The 24225-nt window shown below is 39.8% G+C and overlaps 1 protein-coding gene and 1 pseudogene across 2 annotated transcripts; both read left to right on the top strand.

The window, feature by feature from the left end:
• Positions 1–349: 349 nt before the first annotated feature.
• Positions 350–1861, top strand: LOC137892602 (la-related protein 6-like; annotated as a pseudogene).
• Positions 1862–4973: 3112 nt separating this feature from the next.
• On the top strand, positions 4974–13562 carry LOC137865891 (neurturin). 2 transcript variants are annotated; one of them, XM_068701441.1, is made up of 3 exons: positions 4974–5064; positions 10736–11045; positions 11536–13562. In XM_068701441.1, the coding sequence occupies exons 2-3, from the start codon at positions 10763–10765 to the stop codon at positions 11964–11966; spliced, it is 714 nt and encodes a 237-aa protein (XP_068557542.1). In that variant the 5' UTR covers positions 4974–5064; positions 10736–10762; the 3' UTR covers positions 11967–13562. The 2 variants fall into 2 exon arrangements, with proteins under 2 accessions (XP_068557542.1, XP_068557541.1); XM_068701440.1 differs by lacking the exon at positions 4974–5064 and having other exon boundaries at positions 10636–11045.
• The last annotated feature ends 10663 nt before the right edge of the window (positions 13563–24225 follow it).

Here is a 24225-nt window from a genome sequence, read left to right as displayed (position 1 = left end):
GGAGACCAGCAATATCATAATTTTCTTTTGATTTAATTGTGCTCTGAATCACGTTGCAGAAATTCATGCTTTTAATGATGTTTTTTGCTCTTTTGTGTTGTGATAATAATACTGATACATTGCTGTTTTTTCTGTTGTTCTGAGTGGACCTTTATTTTTGCAGTTCATATATTTATGTCAGTTAGTTTGAGACAGCGTTGCCTTTTTTTAACATGTTTTGAACTTTGTTTTAAGTTGTTATTAGTGGTAGAGGTGGTATTGTGGAATGTGGAATTTTGCTTGTAGCATTTTACTACTACCCTACTTCTGTTTTGGATCCCACAGAACCAACTGACATCATTGTAGTGATATGAGCTCTGTCCAGGTGCAATTTTTCCACATTGGGTAGTATTGACTGTATCAAGCCTGCTGCGTCTCCTTAATACCCGTCTTTACTTTACTAAGAAACAGCACAGCTCAGTGACCTGTTATCACTATCCTTTGGAGATACCATGACTAATCCGATAAGATGAGGAAATTAGAAAACATATGGTTGGCTAATCTACATTGCATTACATTGTACATCATGATGCCGAGTTGTGTGTTTCTTGTAGAGTTGGTGCACAATCTGCCCATGATGAAGAAGGCCATGAAGGTGAGTTGCTCTGCTTGAAGATTAAAGCCCAGTCGGAGGATTTGCTGTCTGAAAGCCACCTACCTGGCAGAGGGCGGCTTCCTGCTGAAGCTTGTGCAGAAGAACAAGCATGGCTACATCAGTCTCAAGCTCCTCACTTGTTTGAAAAAGGTAAAAAAAAAAAAAAATCACATTTTGATTCCAACAATAGCAAGATTTCGTATGCTTTCTGTGGTGTTTACGTTCCACCGGTTTGAATAAAAACAACCCAGTAAAATGCAAACAAAGCTGAGGTTGCTGCTGTTTGTCACAGATAAAGGCCCTGACCACAGACTGGCACATGACTCAAGCAGCAGCAGAGTACTCAGAACTTCTGGAGGTGAACGATGAATGCACCAAAGTGAGGCGGATCGAGCCGCTTCCCCAATGGCTGCTGTGTTCCCCCACCAGCAAGCACCTCCTAGCGTGGAACATTTCTATGAAGAAAACAACTGAAGAAGACATAGCACCTCAAGGCGTGGAGCATGGCAGTATTACTACACTCTGGATCCTGTATCCTGGTAAAACGCTTCCCAAGGAACTGCAGTGCTATGCCAAGTGTCACAAAGAGCTCGGCCAACATTTGTGTGCAGTTGTGAAATTTGATAATTTGGACGAAGTCCGTAAGGCCCACAACGCCCTGAGAGCAGAGGAGAAAAAGTCTAAAGGTGAGGGCATGCGTGTTGTACTGTTGGGATTCCAGTCAATGCACCACGTCACCAAGGACGAACCATCAGAGGAAAACAGCGAGGACCAACCTGAGGACACACCTTCCCAGGAAATCCACCTGAAACCTCACAGGATTCAGACCAGGAGGAACCCTCTGCGCCAGTTAAAGTTTCTGACACATGTCAGCCTCAAAAGTCCTTGGATAATTCCATGCAAAGAACCTTTGAGCAGATCTCCACCAGCTATAACAGCCAGTCCTTCTCCGGTTGGAATCAGAAGTACAGTCAGAGGAGCTGGTGCTCTGGAAATTGTGATAATGAGAATTCTCAGAGCCCCTGGGTGCTGAGTCGCAAATCTGCAGCCAGTGCATTAAACCCAAAGGTGGCTCGGCACAGGAATGCGTCTTACTTGATGCAAAGAGTGCTTCGTCAGCCCTACGGCCCTGACGGCACCAAGGGCTTTCACAGCAGAGGGAAGCCGCTGCACCATGAAGAGCTCAAACTCTGCCTTGGAAGTAGTAACACCACCTGTGCTGAGTAACAGTGGCAGATTTCTGGAGCAACAAGATGCAAAAATATCTTATGAGATGAAGAAGGAAATAAAATTATTTTTGCATTAAACGAAAAAAAACCTATATTAAGTTTTTGGGATCTCTGTTGGTGAGAGATTTTTTTACTCTGGGTTACATGTAGTTGTAAACAACTGACAGATGGGGGCAGCATTTAGCTGTGTCCACAGCTGTGTTATTTTAAACACTCACTTTGTCCTTGTCAAGCTGTAGTTGCGTAGGAGGTAAATACACTGCAAAGCATGTGAATAGAGTACAACATATATTAGCTGGAGGTACAAATTGTTACACAAACTGAGGTGTTCAAGCGCTGAAGTAAAAGAATTCACACAGGCCTTTTTTTGAAACCCCAGTGGCCTCTGCACTCCTGGCTTAGCTCATCTGGTCACAACTGCAAATTGCAATGTATATTTGTTCTTGGGCCAGGATGGATTTACCTTGTTACCACTTTCTCCGAGAAAGAGGTGTTGTCTTTCAACATGAAACGTTCAGAAAAAAGCCCTCATTGTCCGACTGCATCTTTTTCACAAATGCCTGTTTAGATTTTGGTTCTCTAAAAAGTACTTTTCCATTCTCTGAGATGACATTTGGCTGAAGGCTACTTGTCCAATCATCAAACCACATATTGTGCAAGACTAGCGTAGTAGCAACATTTGTGCCTTATTTCCAGCCTTTCTAATGACACCTCGACTGGAATGGTGTGTTTATAGTGTAACTGATTGAGGGCTTCCTTAAAATCTTGCCCAAACCTAAACAAAATGTGTTTCTTCACTCATCCACACCCAGTGGAAAAAAGATTCAATCCGATGTGTAAAGGATTCTATCATATTGAAATTGGAAACATACTCTGCTGTTTTTTTTTTTCTCTTGTATATTCTGAATGTCAGACGGTCTTCATGACAGATCTTAGCTGTTGAGTGAGACTTTGCATTGTATACGGATCAGATAAAGTGTTTCACACTTATTGTTTCTGACTTGGTTTAGCAATTAACAGCTGTTGGTCTTTTATTACAGTGGAGGCTGGTCTATGCAAACTTAACACATCTGTAAACAATATGTATAGAGTACAAATGTTCGTGCCCCATGTCAGGAAATGTTTCTGTGCTGATAGTTCCTTTTCAAGGCTAGAAAAGCACGATATCCCCTGCTAACTGGAAGTCATTATGCATTTACACTGTCTCCTCTTGCCAGTAAATGATGGGTATGTCAAACAAGTTAGTTGTAATAATTCTCATGTTTTCTTAGTTTTTTGGGGGATGAATTTGCACCTGCAAACCAAAATAGTCTCAATGTGAAGAGGAGAACAAATGTTCCTGTGATTTGTGGCACAGAGTAACCCTTCAGGTCAGCGCTGACGGGTTTAAGTGAAGAGGAGAGTTTCTGTTGGCGTCCCTTCAAACTTTACACAAAATCTACACTTTAGGTCACTGAGATAACAACCTTAGAATATCCATCAATACACATTTTTTGGTATGAGACAAAGCTTGGGTAAAGATTCCTTTGGACTTTCCCTTTTTCTCTCAGTCAACAATGAAGGAGATTTAAGAAAGTCCTAGAAAGTTAGCGGTTGGCCACATCTCCGCCTCGCTAGTGGAACTTTGCAAAGCGTTTGTGTATAATTTGGCCCGAGGATATCAGAATGACTCATGGCATTAGAATGGGATGTTTGTTAGAAAATTATTTGCTTCCTGTTGTGATGCTGACTTCCTGCTTTATTTCAACATCTTTGGCTGCGGATACAATTCTAAAACCATCTATTTCTGTTTAAATCCACATTGTTCCGGTAGATTTATTTAACTGGTGTACGCTCCCAAATAGCACATGTATGACTTTGTGTGTCTCCCTCATCTCTCCCTCCCTCATGCATCGCTTCACTTTTCTTCACACTGGTTGGCCTTTGTTTATATATGACTGACCCCACACACCTGACGCATTTCCCCCATGGATGGGGTATTTATTTAGATTGCAGTCTGGAGTGCCTGATACCTTCCAAAAGTACAACCATCTGCTCCTCATTTGCCGCTCAACGGCTAAAATACTGTTTGTAATGGAGGGGATGTGAACGTGAGATTTTCAACAACAACATCCCTGGTTTTATCTCAAGCCGGCTGTACTATACAACTCTGCTGTGATAATTCCATTTAACTGGGTTTAGTGTTGTCTTAGCACCATTTAAACCAATTGTCAACTTTCTTAATTCCTGCTAAAAGATTGGAAAACACTTGCTTCAGCAGACCCTTCTGATCTTCCCAATTGAGGCTATTACCAATCGCCCACTTAAGATGGCAGACTCTCTTGCGGCAGAAGGTAAATGTAAGCCTTCGCTCAGGCCAAAGCATCCTTTAGTGCTCCTGGAGCTAGAGCCAGGGAGATTATCATGTCAGGAGTAATCCGACTCGGCCCACAGGCACAACTATGGAGGAGGAGGAGCAACAGTTGAGAAGGGGAGGCAGGAGGCAGAGGCATCAGAGAAGCTCTCTGCTCCACTTACCATAACCACGCTCTCCCTCCTCACCCTAACCCATCTTCTCAAGCCACAGAGATCCCCTCCCTGGAGCTCAAGAGAAGACATGCTGCTGGAAATGGGGTAAGGAGATGTGCATTATCTTTCCAACAGCGCTGTCGTATGGAGATAGAATGATCCCAAGTGGAAGGATTTTCACCACAGATGGGATAAGAGTTAAGGCTTCAGTAAGATCTGTACATCACACTGTTGTGCTCTGATCTGTTTCAGGTTCAGGTTTGTGCAAAAAGGAAGACAAGAAGTTTTGTATGTTGAAGAATGATGACAGAAGCTTTCTGAAGTGAACCCGATGCTGAGTCCGGGACTTCTCTGAACACTCAACTCTCCTCTTTTTGAATGGATCAACCTGAGTGCCATGAAGCTCACGCTTACATCCAGAGGAATGTTGATCTTGATCTTTGCAACCTGAAAGCGTTCTGTGGAAATGCAAATATGATAAAAGAATAATACAGTCTGGACCTGATTCAAGCCAGGACACCTCCCCGACTTGTAGGCGCAGGGAGTTGTGATGATTTTCTGGGGAACAAGCAGGAGTCCTACCCTCGCTTCTTGTCTGTGATGATGATGATGGACTTACCCAGCCAGCACTTGCCTGTGGAGGTCAGCTGAAGACGACTCCACGCAGCTAAGTCTGGATTAGCACGCCGAACGGTAAGGACACCACATCTTCTTTTGTTAGTTTAAGCCTGCAGCTTATGGGGAAGGCGACAGGGATGCCTCACCAAGTGCTTGAGTGGCAGAAAACACACGTTGGATTATCTGTGTCAACAAGCGGTCCTTGCTGTAGCCGCATGTCAATAGCGCAGAGCTGCCTGTCACGAAATGTTCGCAGAACGGTTACTATTGATTTACAAGGTCATGCCACTATGTGGCAACACAAAGGAATTATTATTATAATTTTTGTCATGAATTTAAATAAAGCTCTGCCCACACAGACAAATTTGTTTTGTCAGGGAGGAATATTTTCTTTTCCTGTCACTTATCCAACATGGTGGCTTACCTCATTACCATGCATAATTGCTCTTCTAATACTCTCTGGCTTTCCTTCCCCAGAAGTTGGAGCACTACTTTGACCGGTTATGAAATAGTGATTTCAAATAATCATTATCCTCTGCGTTCATCATTTTAGAGATCAACACATTTTGCAGAGCTGCACCTTTAACAGTTTAAATAATTAAGAGGAGCTGGATCAAATTGCTGAACTTGTGATCTGAAAATATAATGAAGGTATTCTGAGAGAAGCAAACTTGATGATACTCACTATGGGCATTTTACTGTGATGATCCCCTTCTCACTAAACCCATATCATACTTAGAGATTATACTGTATCCAGCGGAGCCACAAGAGGCCGGTTAGGGGTTAAGCCTAAAGTCAATTGAGCCGTTCAGCTGTCATAACCTGCCAAAGGTGGTCATAACTAGAGGAAACTGAAGGGGAAGCTGAACTCCTGCACCACTCCTCACGTCTCATCAGCATTCATTTGTCAGATCCTTGCCAAAATATGCATCGTGCATGAAAATAATTAGTATGTTAGTAGTTTGAGGAGAGCATAGGCTTATAAACACGTAAAATGTCATCATATTTCAGATGTTTGTACTTGCTTGTGCTTGCTCGCGTAGGTCATATTCAAAAGTGGTATTCAGCATGTGCCAGATGGCAGTCAACCTTTTGTAACAGTAACATCAATGTGTTTAACATGGGTTTAAAGGTGATGCTGTTGTGTTAATAGAGGATCTGGCATAGACAGATTAGCAGCAAGAATAGCAGCTTATGGACTCTTCTTTAGAAAGTAGCCAAGACAACAATCATCAATCTAACGGCTCACACAAAAGTGATGAGGCAAGTTGACGTTTTCCAGCCAAGCCTCTTTGTCTGTTAGAAAGGCTATTTAAATGCATGTCAGAACTATACCTTGACTCAACTCTTCCAGGAATAGCAAAGGGAAGACAAATTGGGACTGGTGTCAAATGTGCATCTGTAAGTGCATCTTCCCCTCACACCTCATTAACGCCACGCCAGCAGCAACAGGCTTGAGTTGTGAGATTCCGTGCTCGGCTGTTGGGTCACTGGATTAATCCATATAAATCCGTGGAATGTGATAGTAGAGCCTCCACAATACAATTTTATCTTTTTAACCACTCATCCGGTAGATTAAAAGGATACAGGAATCTTGTTGAGAATTTATAGAATGTGTGTAAAAATTATCACAGTTTTTCCAGCATTACCCACAGGTTTTCCCCTTTTTTTTCCTCTCAATAATGAACAGCAGCTTTCTCGCTAACAAGCAACAGGCTTGTTTTAATTATCCTTTGGTTACTGAGTGACAGAACCAAGCCTTTTTCAGCTGCATTAGAACCAAGGCTGGATTTAGAACAGCCAATCCTGGCTCAGAACATCCACTTTATTTTACAGCCTTTCTGGCCCACCCTGGTGCCAACACAACAGATCTAACTAGCCGAACTCGTCACTTTTCCACCTCATCATTCTGACTGAAAGCAGGACAGATTTTAGAGGTAAGAGTAGAAGAAGAAGAAGCGCCTGCTGGTGCTGGGCCGTGCATGCTGACCTAATCCCTGAGTTAGAGGTGTCTGATGGATTAACACGGACGCACACACACACATATAGCAAGGCCCATGCTCCACCACCAATACTGCAGCCAGGTGTTAACCCACGTGACTACAGATAAAGCCGGCAGGCATTAGTGCTAATCCCGCCCTGATCTTTGGAATATGTCCCTATTACCTCCCCAAGCACTCTCTAGCTGTCCCCATGCCTCCTGATGCTCACTTAAGAGGGAAAAGACAAGACAAGGCCTCTCTAGGACTCCCTAATGCACATTATTTTCTTGGAACAACACAGTAGGTGCCTTTCCCGCTGTTTGTTGTGCTCCTCTGTTATCTTTTCAGTACAGGTATTTATGGGGTGTGTTCAGAGTAGAGCAGAGACAGCCGGTCACATGGGTGGAGCTGAGCTAAAACACAGCATGGTAATAATGTTCTGTAGCTAGAGGCCTCGGGTTGTGCAGAGGCAAATACACAATGGTTAGACTGGTGGACATTTCTAGATATCAAAAAGCAGTAGTATTATGTAAACTGGATTATCTAGTGTTATGTGATGGTGCTGCTGGGTGTGCGCCCTGGAGGTGAAGTGGGTGTCTGGACTACAATGGAAGGTTAGACTTTGTATCGATTTCTACTCAGGCCCGTGTCCTATGATTTGGGAAAAGTGAAACCATGCAAGTGCTGCTGGTGTGTGTTTATGGTATGTGTGAGTCACAGCGAGGGAGGGTGAGAGAGACAGAACAGGCTGTATTTAGGGAATGTATAGTAACAAATTCTACAGAGTGGTGAGACATAAAAGTTGGTATCTGCTTTTTTCCAGCACAAAGACGCTCTTCATTCATTCCTTTTCTGTGATCGTCTCTCGCTGTAATCATGTCACGCTGGTCAAGATCCAAGCAAGCTGACAAGAAGGCCCCCCCTGTCCGCCGCCTTCATTCAAAAGTGTTAACCACAGACGCCCCTTATCCCCATTTTGACAGATCTCTAGTTCATCTTTCTTAGGCTGTGGCATTCTGTTGAGTGTCTCCTTCTAGCATAGGAGGGAGGGGAGGACAAGTGCCATGCTGCTGTAATTACATTACCGCCAGCTTAACAATGCCATCGCCACTGACCCAATTATTCCTCGGAAACATCAATTTTATTGTGTCATTTGAAATAATGCGATCTTTGAGTCACAACAAGAGCTTGCGTGAGGATCGGGCTCCAACCGTACGATGCATGCGTTGGAGAATGCATAATGTCTCAGGAATGGCTTTGACAGACTGAGGAATTCTTGGCCAAGCATTTCACTTTCATGGTTTGCCTCAAACAACTTAATGATCCTCTGGGACTGTTTTCACTCTGCTGGTAGCTCTTCAGGTGACATAAGGCTGACAGTAAACATCAGGTGTATGCCTACTATTTCTTAAATACCTCACATTCCCTCCCACTCTCACTAGAAAGACAAAATCCTAATGAGAACTTTCATGCCTGCAAGCTTTGTTTGTCTTTTCTCCTTGTGAATAAAATCTTTTTTTTCCCGTTTGTTTTGGGCCTCACACGTTGGAGTGGCCTTACCTCCACACACAGGAGCTTGCATGGGCACATCAACACTGATGCTTTGTGAGAGCCAGACATGTTTGGTCTGTGTAGGAGCTGTTTTAGTTGTCCTTGCGACTCATCTGCACTTTTATGTCTCAGTTTGAGGATGGCTTTTCCTTCTGCTGGAGAGTCCTCTGGGGGTCCATTATATCCTCTGCGTTGTTGCTCTGTTTGCTGGAAAACAGCAGCATTTGTCATCTCAGGAAGTGAACTACTCATTCATGTCTTTCCGTTGCTCTTCTAAAAAAACATTGGTGCCCCTTCCCCCCCATCAATATCCGTATATTTATGTCCATGACAGTGGGGGGCCAGTGGTAGATATTAAATGTCTTTACTGATTAATCATCCGTGACCATCTGAGCAAGCTACACAATGCTCATTGTCACTTTTATTGGCGGCAATCGACTGCAGATGGGACTAATGTGTTTCTGAGTGGAGTAATTATGACAATCAAAGAGTCTTCAGGACATGAAATCAGTGTTTGATGACCAGGCTTTGTCCAGTGTTTGAGGGACTGAGACATCGGAGGACTTATCTGTTCTTTACGAGCTAATTGTCTTATCAAGATGAGCAACAGAGCTAACAGGCCAAAGACATTGATTTATTATGGCCATGTGAAACTGTTAACTCTGTGGCTGAGTAATTGTTCCAAACTGACCTATTAATAACATAAGAAAACAATGATCTCATTCTTGGTCGTATATCAAAACAAAATGGCTCATTTTTAATTGAAACTTTATTAAATCAAGAGCAGGAGCAGCACGTTCTCTGGTGTTAAGAGTTGGTGTTGAACCAACAGAAACAAAATGAGACTTTCCATTGAGGCTTCTATCTATCATGTCTGGTGATTAAATACAACAGTGAGAAACGAACATCAGACACACTGAGTAACATTCTGCAACAGCCGCGGCTCCACAGCGACTATGTCAAATGAGGTTGTTAGCTGAAATGTTTGACTTTCAAATGAATAACATTCTACCCCTTCATTGTGCGGAGGCAGCTTACCATGTCAAACCCATATGGAATTATGAGTGATGAGTCAAGCTTTGACTGATAGGACTGGTTATACCTGTTTATACGCTGTTTATACCACTGCGTGCAACGTCTTTGAATTTTCCTTCTGCGGTGTCCAAAACAGTCAGACACTCTCAATTTCCATATAGTTCTTCGTTTTTGTTTTATTTACTTCACTGCAACACGTTAAGTTCAACCAGAAAACCAAATTTTTATAAACTTTTGTGATTTTTTGTTTCTATACTAAACTCGACAAAGATATGTGACATTTTGTCCCATTGTAAACACAGCCCGTATACGTACACTACAGAATCCAGTCTGGCAAAACACTTTGTGAGACTGGTCTGGATTTGCTGTTAGTCACTGCCAGTATACCATTTCCGGCTCTGGGGAAATGTTTTGCTCACTGGTGACATGATATGAAAAATACAAAGAAATGAGGTTGTAAAACTTCTCAAAAACCTGAGAGAGAAAACATAAGATATAACTCCTGCAAATTGAGTTTTTGTGGCTGCTGTGGTGCAGCGTCTATTGAAAGAGAGGGGCGGTATAAGATATAGGGATGTACAAACACATGTTCACTCAGGCCTCATCCTACATAGCATTGTAAAAGGTGTGGTTCCTGTAAAGGAAGGAATGGATTTCCCTCCTCTAAAAGGATGGTTCGAAAACATTTACCTCTGCAAAGAAAAAGTATTTTTTCTTCAGAAATGAAGAGAAGAAGCTTATATTCACGTTAGGTATTTTTGAAATGGTACACAAACTTTCAAAAGGTTTTAAGGGGAAAGAGGTTGCGAAACTAATCCAGCCTGCTTTCAGTTCAAATAAGAAATTGCAGTTATGTTTTTTCCTTTTCAGGCAGCCGCGATTAAACACACACATTCTCATATGTCAGCAAGAGATGTCAAGCTCAGAGATCATGAACCCACTTAGAGTGAAAATGAGCTGACAGCAGAATCAGAAAAAGTAAACTGACGGTAAAATAAAAGCCCTGGTGACAGAAGTGGATCCACGGGAAGGTCAAAGAAATGTGATGGCACGGAAGATAACAATTTTTCCTTTGTTCTCTGTGCTTTAATGTGACAAGTTGAGGAGATTGTTTACATGATTGAAGGTGTGACTGTTTGAACATGTCTGACGTTTGTCTGTTTTGCCTCCCCCAACAGAGTTTCAATGCTCCTCCACGTTCTAAGATGAAGTTATGGAAAGGTGCTACTTTTGCCTTCATGCTCTGTGGCGCAGCCCTGTCCATCCTCCGCGTTAAAAACACGGCCACTATCGGACAGTTCAAACCGAAGACAAAATACCTGTACACATCTTCATCCTCATCAAGACCGACGTCATCCTCGCAATCAACATCCATGACCTCACCGCCATCACCGTTGTCAGCCGTATCGACGGTGTTGTCCCGGCAGATGGGTGGTCCTCATCGGAGAATCCGCTCAGCAGATGAGATGAACTCTCTCCTCTCAGAGTGTAAGATAAACTGTTATTGTCTTCCTTCCTTGTCTGGTCTGAGATAAGGTGTCGTGTGAAAGGGCGCCTGGGGTTCAGACAGGACACTTAGTACCTTGACTTTGTTGTATATAGAGCAGGTTTTAATGTCTCACGATAACCTTCAGTCAGTTAGCACCTCATAGTTTACTTGCTCTGAACCATTCTAACCTTCAGGAGAGGCTGACATACCTGCTTGTTCCCTTTGGTTTCATACGGCCTCATTGAGTAGCATTTGTCGAATTACATATGCTTGAATGAATTTGAACTCTTGATTGCTGATAGTGATAAGACTAGTTTGTGACATTATGTCAGATAAAATAAACGACTGTTCTGCTGTTTGCACAAGTCACAACCTTGCATCATCTTGCCAACTACAGTAGCCTGTGCTATCTCTGTGAATCGCTTCTGATTATTGTCCCACAATCAGATAACCCCTGTCTCACCTGTCTATTTACTTCCTCTCTGCCAGTTTCCATGATGTTCCAGAGCTTCACAGAGGGCGAGCTTCAGCATGTGGTCGAAACCTTGCTCGACAGGAAGAGAAGGAAGAGCCTGGGTGAGAACCAGGCTCGAAGGACTAAGAGAGCCCGGAGGCCTAAGCCCTGCTCTGTGAGGGAGCTGGAGCTGACCGTGAGTGAACTGGGTCTCGGCTATGAGAGCGACGAGACAGTGATGCTGCGCTACTGCAGCGGCAAATGCACGGCCCACCGGCAAAACTATGACATCACCATGGAGCACATGATACGGACTGGCTTCGGGAAGAAGGGTCGCAAAGACAAGGTAAGCAACAAGCCCTGCTGCCGACCCACCGCTTTCGAAAAGGACTTTTCCTTCCTGGACAACAAGAGCCGCTATCACACGATACAAAATGTCTCGGCGAAGAACTGTGGGTGTGTATGACCCAGAGAAATGGACTTCTTCATGCTGCTCTCTGGCTCTGTTGGAAGAGTTGAACATGAATGCTGTTGAAAGACAAACTATGGAATATAAACTCAAGAAAGAGAGGAAAGGATGGGAATATGTTTCAGGCTGCTCCACAGCGGCCTTTTTTGTGACAGGCAGGCTTGACTTATTTTGGTCGTCTGTCAAAGCAAATTGGAGCCGAATCACATGGAAGCGCGGTGTTTATCCGGATTCCATGTAAAGAGACGCAGAAAATGACTGTTCATACGAAAAAAAGTTTTTGTTATCTTTTCTATCTGTCTAGTAACACTGTAAACTGTGGTGCAACAACAATGTAGCAACGTTATGTTTGTGATATGACATTTGAGTAGTAGTATGTGATAGATGAGCCGTGAGGGACTGGACTATTGCTGTTACATGGCATTAATGGCGACAGTGTATCACCTTCCAGGCAAAAAATAATTGTTTAAAAACAAATTCAACGCCATAAATAAAACTAAATACATATAATGAATCTATGTTTACTTTAGGTTCTGCCAGACTATTGGGCCATTGACATAAAGTGATGTTTAGTGATCAGCTGTCTCCAGAAAGTATGTTGACTTAAAGGTGTGTTAAGTTGTTGTTATCAGGGGACATGACTCTGTGACCTGTTTCCGTGCTTGTATTGCTGTTACTGATTGCAGTGTTATTACACAGGTAAAAGAGTACGTGTCATTGATAAGAATTTGACGAGGAAAGAAAGTCCTTTTCTATAGCTCCAGGTTTGATACCCACTTTTAATTATTGTGTATATTGATGTTGTGTTGAATAACAATGAGGGCCTGTTTCAAAACACATAAATACTCTCTCACTTAAGTAATAGAACATGAAAATGGATCCCATCTGCTGTGCAAAGAATAACTTATCACACGCAAAGAAATTGTCATTTTGAGTCTTTTTATACTTTCCCCAAATAACCCATTATTCTAATTACCCATAATCCTCTGGAATTATGTTCCTTAAAGATATGCCAAAACACACCGAGTCAATTCAACACGCATGACGAATTCTCAAACTTTTCATAAACATCTACTGTCTCAAGTTCCAGGTGATATAACCTCTTTGATACTGTCTCTGGGTGTAATTTATGAACGTTTACACTTTTAGCTTATCTGAGGCTCATGTGTGAAAGAGAAAAATGGTTTTAGTGATGTGTAGTGGCATGTTTTTTTCTTGCTGACAGAAAACTATGACGTAGACTCTAGATCTGGAAATGTGTTTGCACCCATCCATAAAACCTACGATCAAAAGCCCACAGTAAAGCCTTCTATTGGCCCGTCAAATGCCTCCTCGTTGATTTGCCTGGTAGAGTTTTAGTTGAAAATAAGCTGTTTAAGTGAATTATGAAGCAAGTTTTTCACCATTGACAATCTGTGTTTGGTTGGACCTATTGAAACTGTTTGCCTGAAGTACAATAAATTATGTTTTTGTTTTGTTTTTCCTGAGGAGGTGCAGTGTGGGGCGTGGATGCGGTGCATCTTTATTGTAGTTTATATTGTATTTATTTGGGAAGTAAATTATGGTCTTGCATATTTATTTAGATTACCACATAGAAACGGGACAGCTTATTATCATTAAGCAACTGTGCCAAAAAATGTTTTATCTAACATTCTATATTGACTGCTGAATAAACATAATTTCAGAGGTACGGATGTTCATCATTTCTCCTAAACTATCAATCTTTGGGTGTCAAATATTCTGATCGTTTTTCAAATGAATGAATACATAAACACAATTATAAAACTGTTAAGATGCGAGATACCATTAGTAAGGAAATAAACTACTTTAATAAGGGGATCCCTGTGCGGAAAGATAACGACCAAATTACAAATGTGGCAGATAATATCACAACACCTTTGTCATGCTAATATCTGAAAGTTTCTCGATAACGCCAGTCCCCTAAGTGAGGTTCTGAAATCATCTATTATAAAGCAGCTCAGCGGCCCATGTGCTGAACAGCAGTGATGACATAAGCTGCTCCAACACGGCTTGTGACCAGACAGTTTGATCCCTCTGGCAGGCAGGAAAAATCAGCAGGGATGTGACAGCCGGAAATCGTCCCCAACAAATACTATTTCTGTACTTTTATATGGTAGTTCCATCCAAATTCAGATTGATAACAATAATAATATTTTCTCACCTAACCCTGTACAAAACCAATGCAGAAAGTTTGGGTTTAGATTTGTCTGATTTTCAGATATTTGCCGCTTGGATTTCTGCCTCCATCTCAATACAATGGAGGTGAATAGGATTATGTTTGTGCCTGTTACAGCATTGGAAATTACACTGAAAAAAAATCAACAGTAAGTTGTCTTTTTCACAACACACGTTTTGAAGTGTTATTATAGGAACTATTTCCTTGGTATAAAAACAGGAATCATCAAACTGAGTTGCATTTTTGCTTTAACTTTCTTATCTTGTCCACGTTAGCTGTTTTCACAAGAATTTACGAACAATTTGTCCATTCTTCCTGCCAATGTAATTTTCACTCGACTCAGAAGTTATGGTGGGAGTCGCTTGCAGTTAATTTTTTTGTGACAATTGAAGAAAAATGCAGATTTAAGAGTTTGGGATTTTTTTTGCATCAGTTTATGTCACCTTTCTTCAGGCTGTGGAACAGGAAGGAGGTTTTCAATTTTGTTCCCACCTCCTAAATTGGGATTGGCTTGGTGGATTTTCCAACCAGGGAAACATCTTTCAGAGTCGTCTTTGAGCACAACAGAGTGATTTGAATCTCTGCAAGAATCAGATAAATGGGCAGAATTTTAGAGGTCTAGAACGCTTGGATTAAAGGTGGAGTTTAGTGTTGACATTTAAACATCATATAATGAATTGTAGAAAATGAAAATTTCTCCACTAATGGACAAATTAGCCAAGCCGGAGCTAACACAGCCACATACATCTTGTATTTGACATAAGGGACTTTTTTCCAAGGATAAGCTCGTTTGGCATGTCATAGCAGGTAAAGCACTTGTGTAGTTTATATCATTAATTGCAGATACATTCCTCTCTCGTGTCTGATCCAGGGCCCAGATATTTTTCATACTGACTCAGTGACATGGCTTACTGGGATTCTTAAAAGGAACAAAGGCAAATTAATCTAATTATTATATTAGTTAAACCTGTGATTTTCCTGTCAAAAGTCAAAATATCTGCTGTGAAAAAGCTCTGTTGTTGCTGTTACTATTGAAACGCACTCTTGGATATCACTAACTGGGAGGATGTAGAGAAGGTGGGTTTAGGGGATGTGGTTTAATCAGAAACGCTAAAAACAGCAATTCATGACAACTTTGATACACTGAAAATCATATTTAATAATATACAGCAGTGTTTGAGTATCTGAGCAGGAACTTTGCAAGTCAGAACATTAAACACGGTCAGAGGGTTCTCACATGATGGCAGCAATATATACATATTGTATTTAGAAATAAGCTTTTCATGTGGAGGTAATTCAAGAACACTATTTGTTTGAGGTATATGCCGGTCCTACAGATGCCTGCTCCGACCTGAAGTCAATATGAAGCAGAACGTGTACTGAAGGTCTAGTGAAGATGAGTGGTGCTACAGCGCAGTAGGTGTGGTGGAGGGATTGCTCTCTGGCCCACCCATGATAAAAAACCTGGACACTGGATTTTAACTAGACGGAAGTTATCTTAAATTGAATGTGTTATATCCATGTTTCATCTCCAGTAGCAGGAAAAGAAAAGCTATCCCTGGGTTATGTTTGCATGAAGACTAAGTGCTTATTAACAAAAATCCCAGAAAAAAACAGACAACACAACTTATGCAACTTCCTGCACAGTTCCAATGAGGAAACACCACCTCTTGGAGTTTATACCATGGCTGCAGGCATTTGGAGGCAACACAGAAGTCAGCTTGAGTTATCCTAGTTTAGAGTTGATCAGAGGCAGGTCACACAGAATTATGTGGTTGATGGATGGTCCAGAGTGACTGTTGTATTTTTGTGCGGGAAAAAATAATCTTTTTCCCTTTGGGTTTTAAATTGCCAAGTGGAGCACATGTTTTAGTTTGACTGTGACTTACTGTATTTACTACAGCTGTGGAGAGAAATGACTTCAACAGTTTGTATTTTGAGCAATTCCTATTCTAAAGCCAACTACAGGAATAACAGAGGTACATGACCTTCACATCAAAGAGTTAGACCCTCCAACATTTGGATGCAATGAAATCCAATATGTGCAAGAATTTACCCAACAGTGACAACTTTTGTTCCAGTTACAAGAGCAAAGAAAAATATTTGGAGAGCATTTCCCAACACATTGTATTGTCATTTATTGGTATTTTTTATACTCGGAGCCCACAAAATATGCTTAAAATGTTTACAACAGCAATAAAAGTGGAACCACTTTACCTCTAATATAAACAGATATTTCCGCTACTTGCCACTGCAGTAAATAGCCTCCAACCAAAACGTCTACACACCCACAGCAAAGAACTGTGGGACCTAAGGGGAGGAAAAATGGTTAATGAAAGCAACACTAGGGAGAATATCAAACTGCATAATAACACATGGCATCCATTTTGATCACAAAATGTGATTCATCTACAGGAATTTGTACAACGCATGGACTGTGGTTTGACATTTTCAAAGAAAAAATCATTAGAGCTATTTGTTTTTCCTGACATGTTTTTCATGGTGCGATAATGACAGGTTAGGCTTCAGGCCAGCAGCAGTTAATGAACTCCAAATTTAAGGAAGTGAATCTCTTTGCCAGCTAGGGACTCAAACTGAACAGAGCAGCTGTTTAGCAAGAATAAAGTAACTCACTTCAGCTATTATCCTCTCCTTATCCTATCCGCTCAAATTAACAATTACGTGTGCTTGGCGATATGGAGGAAACCCCTCAATATTCATGTCAACATTGTAGCGTGTTGGAGGATAATAGTGTTGGTGTACACAAGACATCTGTTATTGATAACAGCACTGACAAGATCTACAACAAACATGCCAAAGTATTACAACCTCCTCCCATGTCCAGCTGCAGCATGTTGGTGAGTTCAGACATCTTTAGAGGAAGATAGCAGGACGGAGGATGCAGCGATGACTCTGGAGGACCCAAACAGCCTGAACAACTGCTGCGAGCAGGTGTTTCTCCTCTTCCTGAGCAACTCTGAACTCTCTAAAGAATAATTAACACAATACATTTTGTATGTATTTTTTTTTTTAAACAATACAATTATTACCTTAAGACATTTGGGCGTGACATTTTTAATGGCATTTTAAGATTTATACAAGATTGCTTTGAGGGACAAAATGTGAGGTCATGGATACATCATTTTATAATAGAGCTGGACAGTTGACTCCTTGTATTCATTCATAATTCATGTGCATTTCGCATTCCATGAATATTTAAAACCTTTAAACCTAAATAACCATTAATAATTCACTGATATTATATAACTGCTGATTGAAAAAGATGACATTGCATGAATACGGTTTGTGTTTCAGAAAAGAACTATTCAATGGCCGTTTTCGAACAAATAACAAATGACTGTCGGCATGTAAACTGTGTTAAAACATAGTCTGGTGGTCCAGGGGTCTGCTGGTGGTGGCGCTGCTACAGTGCTGTAGCTTTCTGATTGGCTGGTTTGAGTTTGAGGGGTTGGTACTGGAGAAGCAAAGGCTGCTCACTTTGGCAGTGTCGTCTCCTAATAGATCTTGAGTGGCACCATCTCTGCCGTTGAGAAGAATGATGGCCATTCTATGAGTAGGATGGCGTGCGTTTGGCTAAACAGAGACTCTTGTGTTTTGCTGATTTTGATGCCCTGACATCGTGGCTCTTTGCAAACAGTCTCACTTGGCTCTCCTTGAAGTGAATGTGGTTGTAGAGATGCTGCTGATAGCTGTTACTGTGGAGATTTGTTTGTGTACACTAAACAAACAACAACATTAATATTATTGATGGTACGCAGAGATGTGTCAGGCCTATGTAGTAAAGTTGATGGTTATCTTGGGCTCAGGATATTCCTTTCTTTCTGTGTGCTCCTCGCTGTCTTGCTGTTGTTAAATGTTTTTTGCTATTATGTCATTGGTTCCCATGTGAATCATTTTATGCTCCACACCTTGAAACTTTTGACCCACTTCCTTCTCTTTGCCTTTCTTTATATTAAGGCACAGTTCAAACACTGCACAAGCAGAAGGGAGCGATTTTAAAATGCTTTTGATTTGAGTCAGATATAAAAATGTCTGTGCATGCCATGATGTTTATTTTTCAGTGTTGGTGGGTGTGTGAGTGTTTCTTAGTATCCATGAGTGTTTTACATGGGGTTTTGGGGCGGGGTAATGATTGGGAGTGGCAGGATTTGATGGAAAAGGGGGATTAAAGGGTGGGGAGGGACAAGTTGAGTAAGGTGTAGAGCTGGAAGGCCAAAGGAAGGAAGATTCTGCAGATAAATTAACTCGCTCCAACATGAAACTTCTGCCCCCTATTCCACCAAATGCACTTTATTATTGAATGCTTGTATTGGATCTGAGTGTAAACATCCTTTCTGTCGCCATTATGTAATGTTGTTGACCTGGATCCAGGATTCAAGTGAAGGAGTGATGGGGCTGACTGATGATTTATTTGTCGCTCCTTTCTTATTTGTCCAGTCTGATGGTCGACAGGTTTGTACAAGGACCTAATAGAACACTGAGGGTTGTGATGTGGCTGAAATCATTTTTGTTGGAATTTTAAATCTACTGTCCTCATACAATAAAACATTTACGCCACAAATGATATCACCTACAGTTTTATACTGTCATTATAATTAAAATCAACATGAACCCTCTGAACAAGAGTTCTCTAACTGCCTGTATCTGCACGGTTCCATATTCCTCATATTCAACATGTTCAAAGCACTTGGAGCAGTAAAACCTCTTTTGAGCTGTGATTTATACCTTTAAGTAATCTGAAATGTATTAATCTTGCATTATGAGGGCATATTTATTGGGTATTTAGATATTTTTTCACATGACAGCTCCCCCTTGTGGAATAATAGAAGAATAACAATAACAAAACATTACAACCTAATTGGGGTTACTGTAGGCCATATTCAAATGTGATGGATGAATATGTCGATCTCTTAAAATGCTGTCCATTTAAAATGAATGTCTATTGAATAAATACAAAAATGAAATAACAAATAATATTCAAAGAATAATACAATCAATAGCATGTATTAATGTCTATATTACATGCTTTTCTAGACTGGGAGTTGTAAAAGAATCATATCCAGATACTTTACTTGGATGAAACTAGTTATATTACAATGTAATATTAATGCTCCAAAACAAATAAAATACCTGCAATTGAAATATTGCTCAAGTGAAAGTACAGAAATATGAACAGCAATTTTTTCTTGCACTGGCAGAATGACTGTGTTATTGTTATATTATATTATATTAGCATATTGGGTTGTTCTTGATGTATTAATGTGTAAGCATAATTTTAATGTTGCAGCTGGTGTAAGTTGGGTGTTTTTGTGTACCCTATTTTAAAAGCGAGACAAGTAAAAAGTCTCCTCCCACTCTAACTTTCCTCTGCCTGCCTCTCTGCTTCCTGGATGGGCGGAGTCTCAGACTCATTAAAGGCATCCAGCTCACCTGTGGTAAACCCTTTTGAAAACAAAGAATCTGGCTGGCCTCTTGTGGAAGCCTCATCTCTGCAGTAGTGTATCTGTGTAATTAATATGTAAGTTTCCTTCGGTTTAAATTCATTCATGGCAGCTTTAGTAGTTTAGGATTTATTTGCTGCACTGATTAAGTTTCAGTGGTGGTAAAGTTATTCTCCATTCTAAAGTTGACACAGTAATCATGTTTGAAGTGAAATTGCCTTTGTTGGATTATTAGTTATTGACCTCAGGAATGATAGATTAATATCCTTTGTTATCCCTTTTCTTCTTTGTCAGAGAAACCAGTTGAGAACTCACTACTACTACTACTACTACTACTACTATGAATGAAGACTCAACTGGAATTCCTGCCTTTGCTTCTCTGTCAGACAAGACAGACAAGCCTTTGAGTTGGTAATAATCCTGGAAACAGACTAATTTTAGACTATCAGTATTCCTTCAAACAATATATTCATTACAGTTTTTAAGTAAATGAATTGAGTTTATCTTCAAAGTAAATGTTAAGTATAGCTTTCAAATAAATGAAGTTGAGGAAAATGAACAATATTTGCCATTGATATGTAGTAAAGTGGATGCATAACTAAGGCTCTGATCATTTTAGTTGAGACTCTACTGTAGTGATGCATATCCCCAAGTAGACTTTCCCTTAATCAAATAACAAATCAGCTGACTCTCATATCTGCCCCTTTGAGCCCCATGAAAGTCTAGGATCCCTGTTCAATTGCTTGCTTTGCCTAGTTAGAGTATATAATATCAGAGTATAAATATGCACTGTAGTTGTAGAAATTCTTTTTTTCCTATTTATATAGATTTCAGATTGAGTTACAATAGTGAAAGCAGTTATAATGCAGCAGATACAAAATGAAATAATTCTTTGAAATACATTCTGATTTTACTTATTTCCATCATCATCAGTCAAAACCTTTCAGGCCATAAGTGGGGATAAAAAAATAGTTTGTTCTTGGTGTCTATTTTTTCAGCGTCCCCAGACTCTGTGATGGTGTGGTACCATATCTGGTTGTTGAGTCATTTATTTATAAGATGAGGCTTTACTAAAGTCCACATCATGCTATCTCATTCCAGTTAGTAATCTTTACTTTATTTGTAAAACATTCCCTTCCTGGAAGAGGATGCTTGTTGTAAATAGCTCATAGCAGAAACGGTCATGCTGCAGTGATTCTTATTTCCACAGCTCTCTTATAAATGTCTTGACTCCTCTTAAGGAGATAAATGACACATATAGAGAATCCTATTCATAGGAGATCACATAAATGTTACTGTGGTTTTGATGATTTTCTTTATGTGACACCTGATGTCCAAGTCACTCGGAGGGAAGAATATAGTAAGGCATTGATTGATATTTACCTCTGTTCACTGATACAAAAACATTCCTCCTCCTTTTCCATCAGAACATTCCACAAATTCTAAGTATGTTCATCGCTGTCTTTTATCAACTTCCTCTTCTGAACTTAATCCACTCAAACATGATTGTCCTTAAAGTGTTGACAAAACTTCCCACCTTGACTAAAACTGCATGACTCATTCACAGACCTGCCTTTTGTAAACATACTTCAGCTCACTGGTGATAAGTTATTAAAATTGTGGTGTCTGAGGTGGCAATTTGAGTTTTGCATGCCTTTTTAAAGCTCAGAGTTAACACCATAGCTGACTGTGTGAAGAGGAGGAATGTGGTTAGTGTTAACAGCTGTTATTTGTTCTCTGTAGGGAATTCTTAAAAGGAGCTGTTTGAGTAATGACAAGAGCTTAATTCCTGGGCTTGGACATTTTTAACAATGCATATTGGGTGCTTCTTATTCTGACATCATGACATGTATAGGCTTGACAGTTGTCCAAGTCTGCTGAACCTCAGGAGCTGCTGTAACTGAGGCATATCACTTTACAACAGCTTCCACCTGGTCTGAAGTTCAAGTTTGTTGAATACAAAACCAATGCAAATTAATTCTGTGCAGATACAGAGGAATTCATTCGGGCAACTACAAGGAAGAACAATTTTACCGTTCCCTGGTCAACAATAAAGATACCCTGTGGAGTTTTTGACCACAAGCAGTGCTATAAAGCAATGTTTTACATAAGTAGCCAACTATTTTTGCTCTATAAATGTTAAATGAGGAAGGAAATGCATTAAACACATTGTGATGATGTTAACTAAACTTTTAATACCTCCAGATCATAGTTTCTAAAAGAGCGGTACGCGGACCAACGAAATGTTTTGTGTGGCTCCTGAACTTGAAATAAAGTGCATGAATTCTATTTTATTAATTTGCCTTCCATTTTAATGCTTTTAGTTTTAAAAAGATTACATTTAAAAGACTACTTAGCTGCGCCTAATTGCAGCACCCCCGTACAATAGTGTCTCTCAGGTTAGGAATGAGAACTTGTCATGAAAAGTATCTTAAAATATTTATATAGTGTGCCATAAAAAGCCATAGCAAATTATGTAAAGAAAACTATGTAATGAAGTGTCATATAGTATGCTGCTAAATCATGATAGTCATAGTAAAGTATGATATCAAATATGTCATAAAAAAATTCATACTATAGTATGGCCGAAAAAAATTATCATGAAAGTTAGTGTAGTATGCCATAAAAATGTCACGGTATGAAAATAGTATGACATTTTAGGTAATTAAAAAGGCATACCATAGTATGTTAAAAAAACAACAGTCTAATATGTGGAAAAAAGTCATAGTGTAGCATGTTGAAAACAGCCATAACAAATCGGTATAGTATGCTGAAAAAAGTCATAATATAGTATGTCAAAAAAAGAGATAAAAAAGTCATACAATAGTATGTTGAAAAAGTCATAAAAAAGCAATTGTATAAACTATTAAAAAAGTCATAGTTTGTCAAAATAATCCATGAATTTAATCATGTCATAGTATGTTAAAAAATGTCATAGTATAGTATTTTGAAAAAAGACAGTCATTTAGTATGTCAGAAAAATCTCTTTAACAAGTCATGGTATTGTATAACATTGTTTTATTAAAAAGTCATAATATAGTATGTAATATAAGTCATAGTATAGTAAAAGAATCAAGAATATAATAAAATGATAAAGTCATATTATAGAATGTCGTAGAAAATGTTATATAACATAATAGTATGGTAGGTCATCAAAATGTCATCAAAAAGACATAGTATACAATGTCAAAGACAATGGTCTATACTATATTATGTCTTAAAAAATGTCATTGAGTAGTAAGTTAAAAAAAATGTCAAATAAAATTTTTTCCTCAGATGGCTTTCCAATCTGAACAACACACGACATCCTCTCTCTTTGGATCCCTTGCATCAGATATGGAAAAACTCCCAAAAAACCTTTAATGGGGGGAAAAAGGAAGAAACCTAAGGGAGAGCAACTGAGGTGTCCCTCTCCCAGGATGGACAGAAGTCCAAGAGATGTCGTGTGTACAGAATGAACAACATAAAATTACAACATAGTCAATCCATATGAGAGAAATGATACATATTATGAAAATAGCAGTAGTAGCAGTAATAATAGCTGAAATGATAATAGAAAAACTAATACTACTAACAATAACAACAGCGGTGGATGTAACAGCATGATAATGATCATAATAGCAGTAAAAGTAGCAGTAATAGAAATGTAATAACAGTAATAGTAACAGTGGGTGTCAGGCAGGGTAACGACAGCAGGCACAACCACGTTCCAGGTATAACCACTATCCATGGAAACCTGTGGGGCGAGAAAGCACAGAGACTCTGGGAAAGATGCCATGTTAGTAACATGCATTAATAGGACATGAATGCACACAGAGGGAGAAGGAGAGGAAGGGAGAGCAGCTAAGTGTATCATAAGAAGTCACCCAGCAGTCAAGGCCTAAAGCAGCCTATCAAGAGGCTGGTCCAAGGCAAGTCTGAGCCAGCCCTGACTAGAATTTTTTAAGAGGAAAGTTTTATGCCTACTTCTAAATGTGGTGAGGGTGTCTGCCCCCAAACTGAAACTGTAAGTTTGTTTCACAGGAAAGGAGCTTGATAGCTGAATGCTCTGGCTCTCATTCTACTTTTGGAGACTCAATGAACCACAAGTAACCCTGCATTCTAGAAGAGATATGTGTGTGTATATATATATATATATATATATATATATATATATATATATATATATATATTAAGATTTAAGATATGATGGTGCCTGGCCATTTGGGGCTTTATGGTGGGTCAAAAGCATCTTCAATTATATTCAAGGAGGCCAGTGCAAAGAAGCTAATATTGGGAGTATTATGATCTCTTTTATTAGTTTTTGTCAGTACACGTCCTGCAGCATTATGGATCAACTGGAGTCTTAATAGATTTCTTAGCAAAGAAAAAAAGTCACAGTATAGCATGTTTAAAAAGTCATAGTATAGTATGCAAAAGAAAAGTCAGAGTATAGTGTGTTGAAAAAAGTCATCGCAAAGTAGGTTGAAGAAGGTCATGAAAAATATAGTCATGGAATGCTATGTCGAAAAAAAATCCTAAAAAAGTCACAATGTAGTATGTGGAAAAATAGTATAGTATGTCAAAAAAATCTGAAAAACGTCAAAGAATAGCTTGT

Source organism: Cebidichthys violaceus, unplaced genomic scaffold (assembly GCF_023349555.1).
Source record: "Cebidichthys violaceus isolate CVI_PGR_0920_01 unplaced genomic scaffold, fCebVio1.0.p SCAF_8, whole genome shotgun sequence".
NCBI lineage: Eukaryota > Metazoa > Chordata > Actinopteri > Perciformes > Stichaeidae > Cebidichthys > Cebidichthys violaceus.
Note: the sequence above shows the minus strand (reverse complement) of the source record. Positions and strands in the feature narration are given on the sequence as shown.

What these genes read in the sequence shown, in the direction of transcription:
- LOC137865891 (XM_068701440.1), top strand. Translation starts at nt 10,700, where the DNA reads ATGTCTGACGTTTGTCTGTTTTGCCTCCCCCAACAGAGTTTCAATGCT. An exon ending in GAACTCTCTCCTCTCAGAGT is followed by an intron (nt 11,046 to 11,535) that starts GTAAGATAAACT and finishes CCTCTCTGCCAG; the next exon opens with TTTCCATGATGTTCCAGAGC.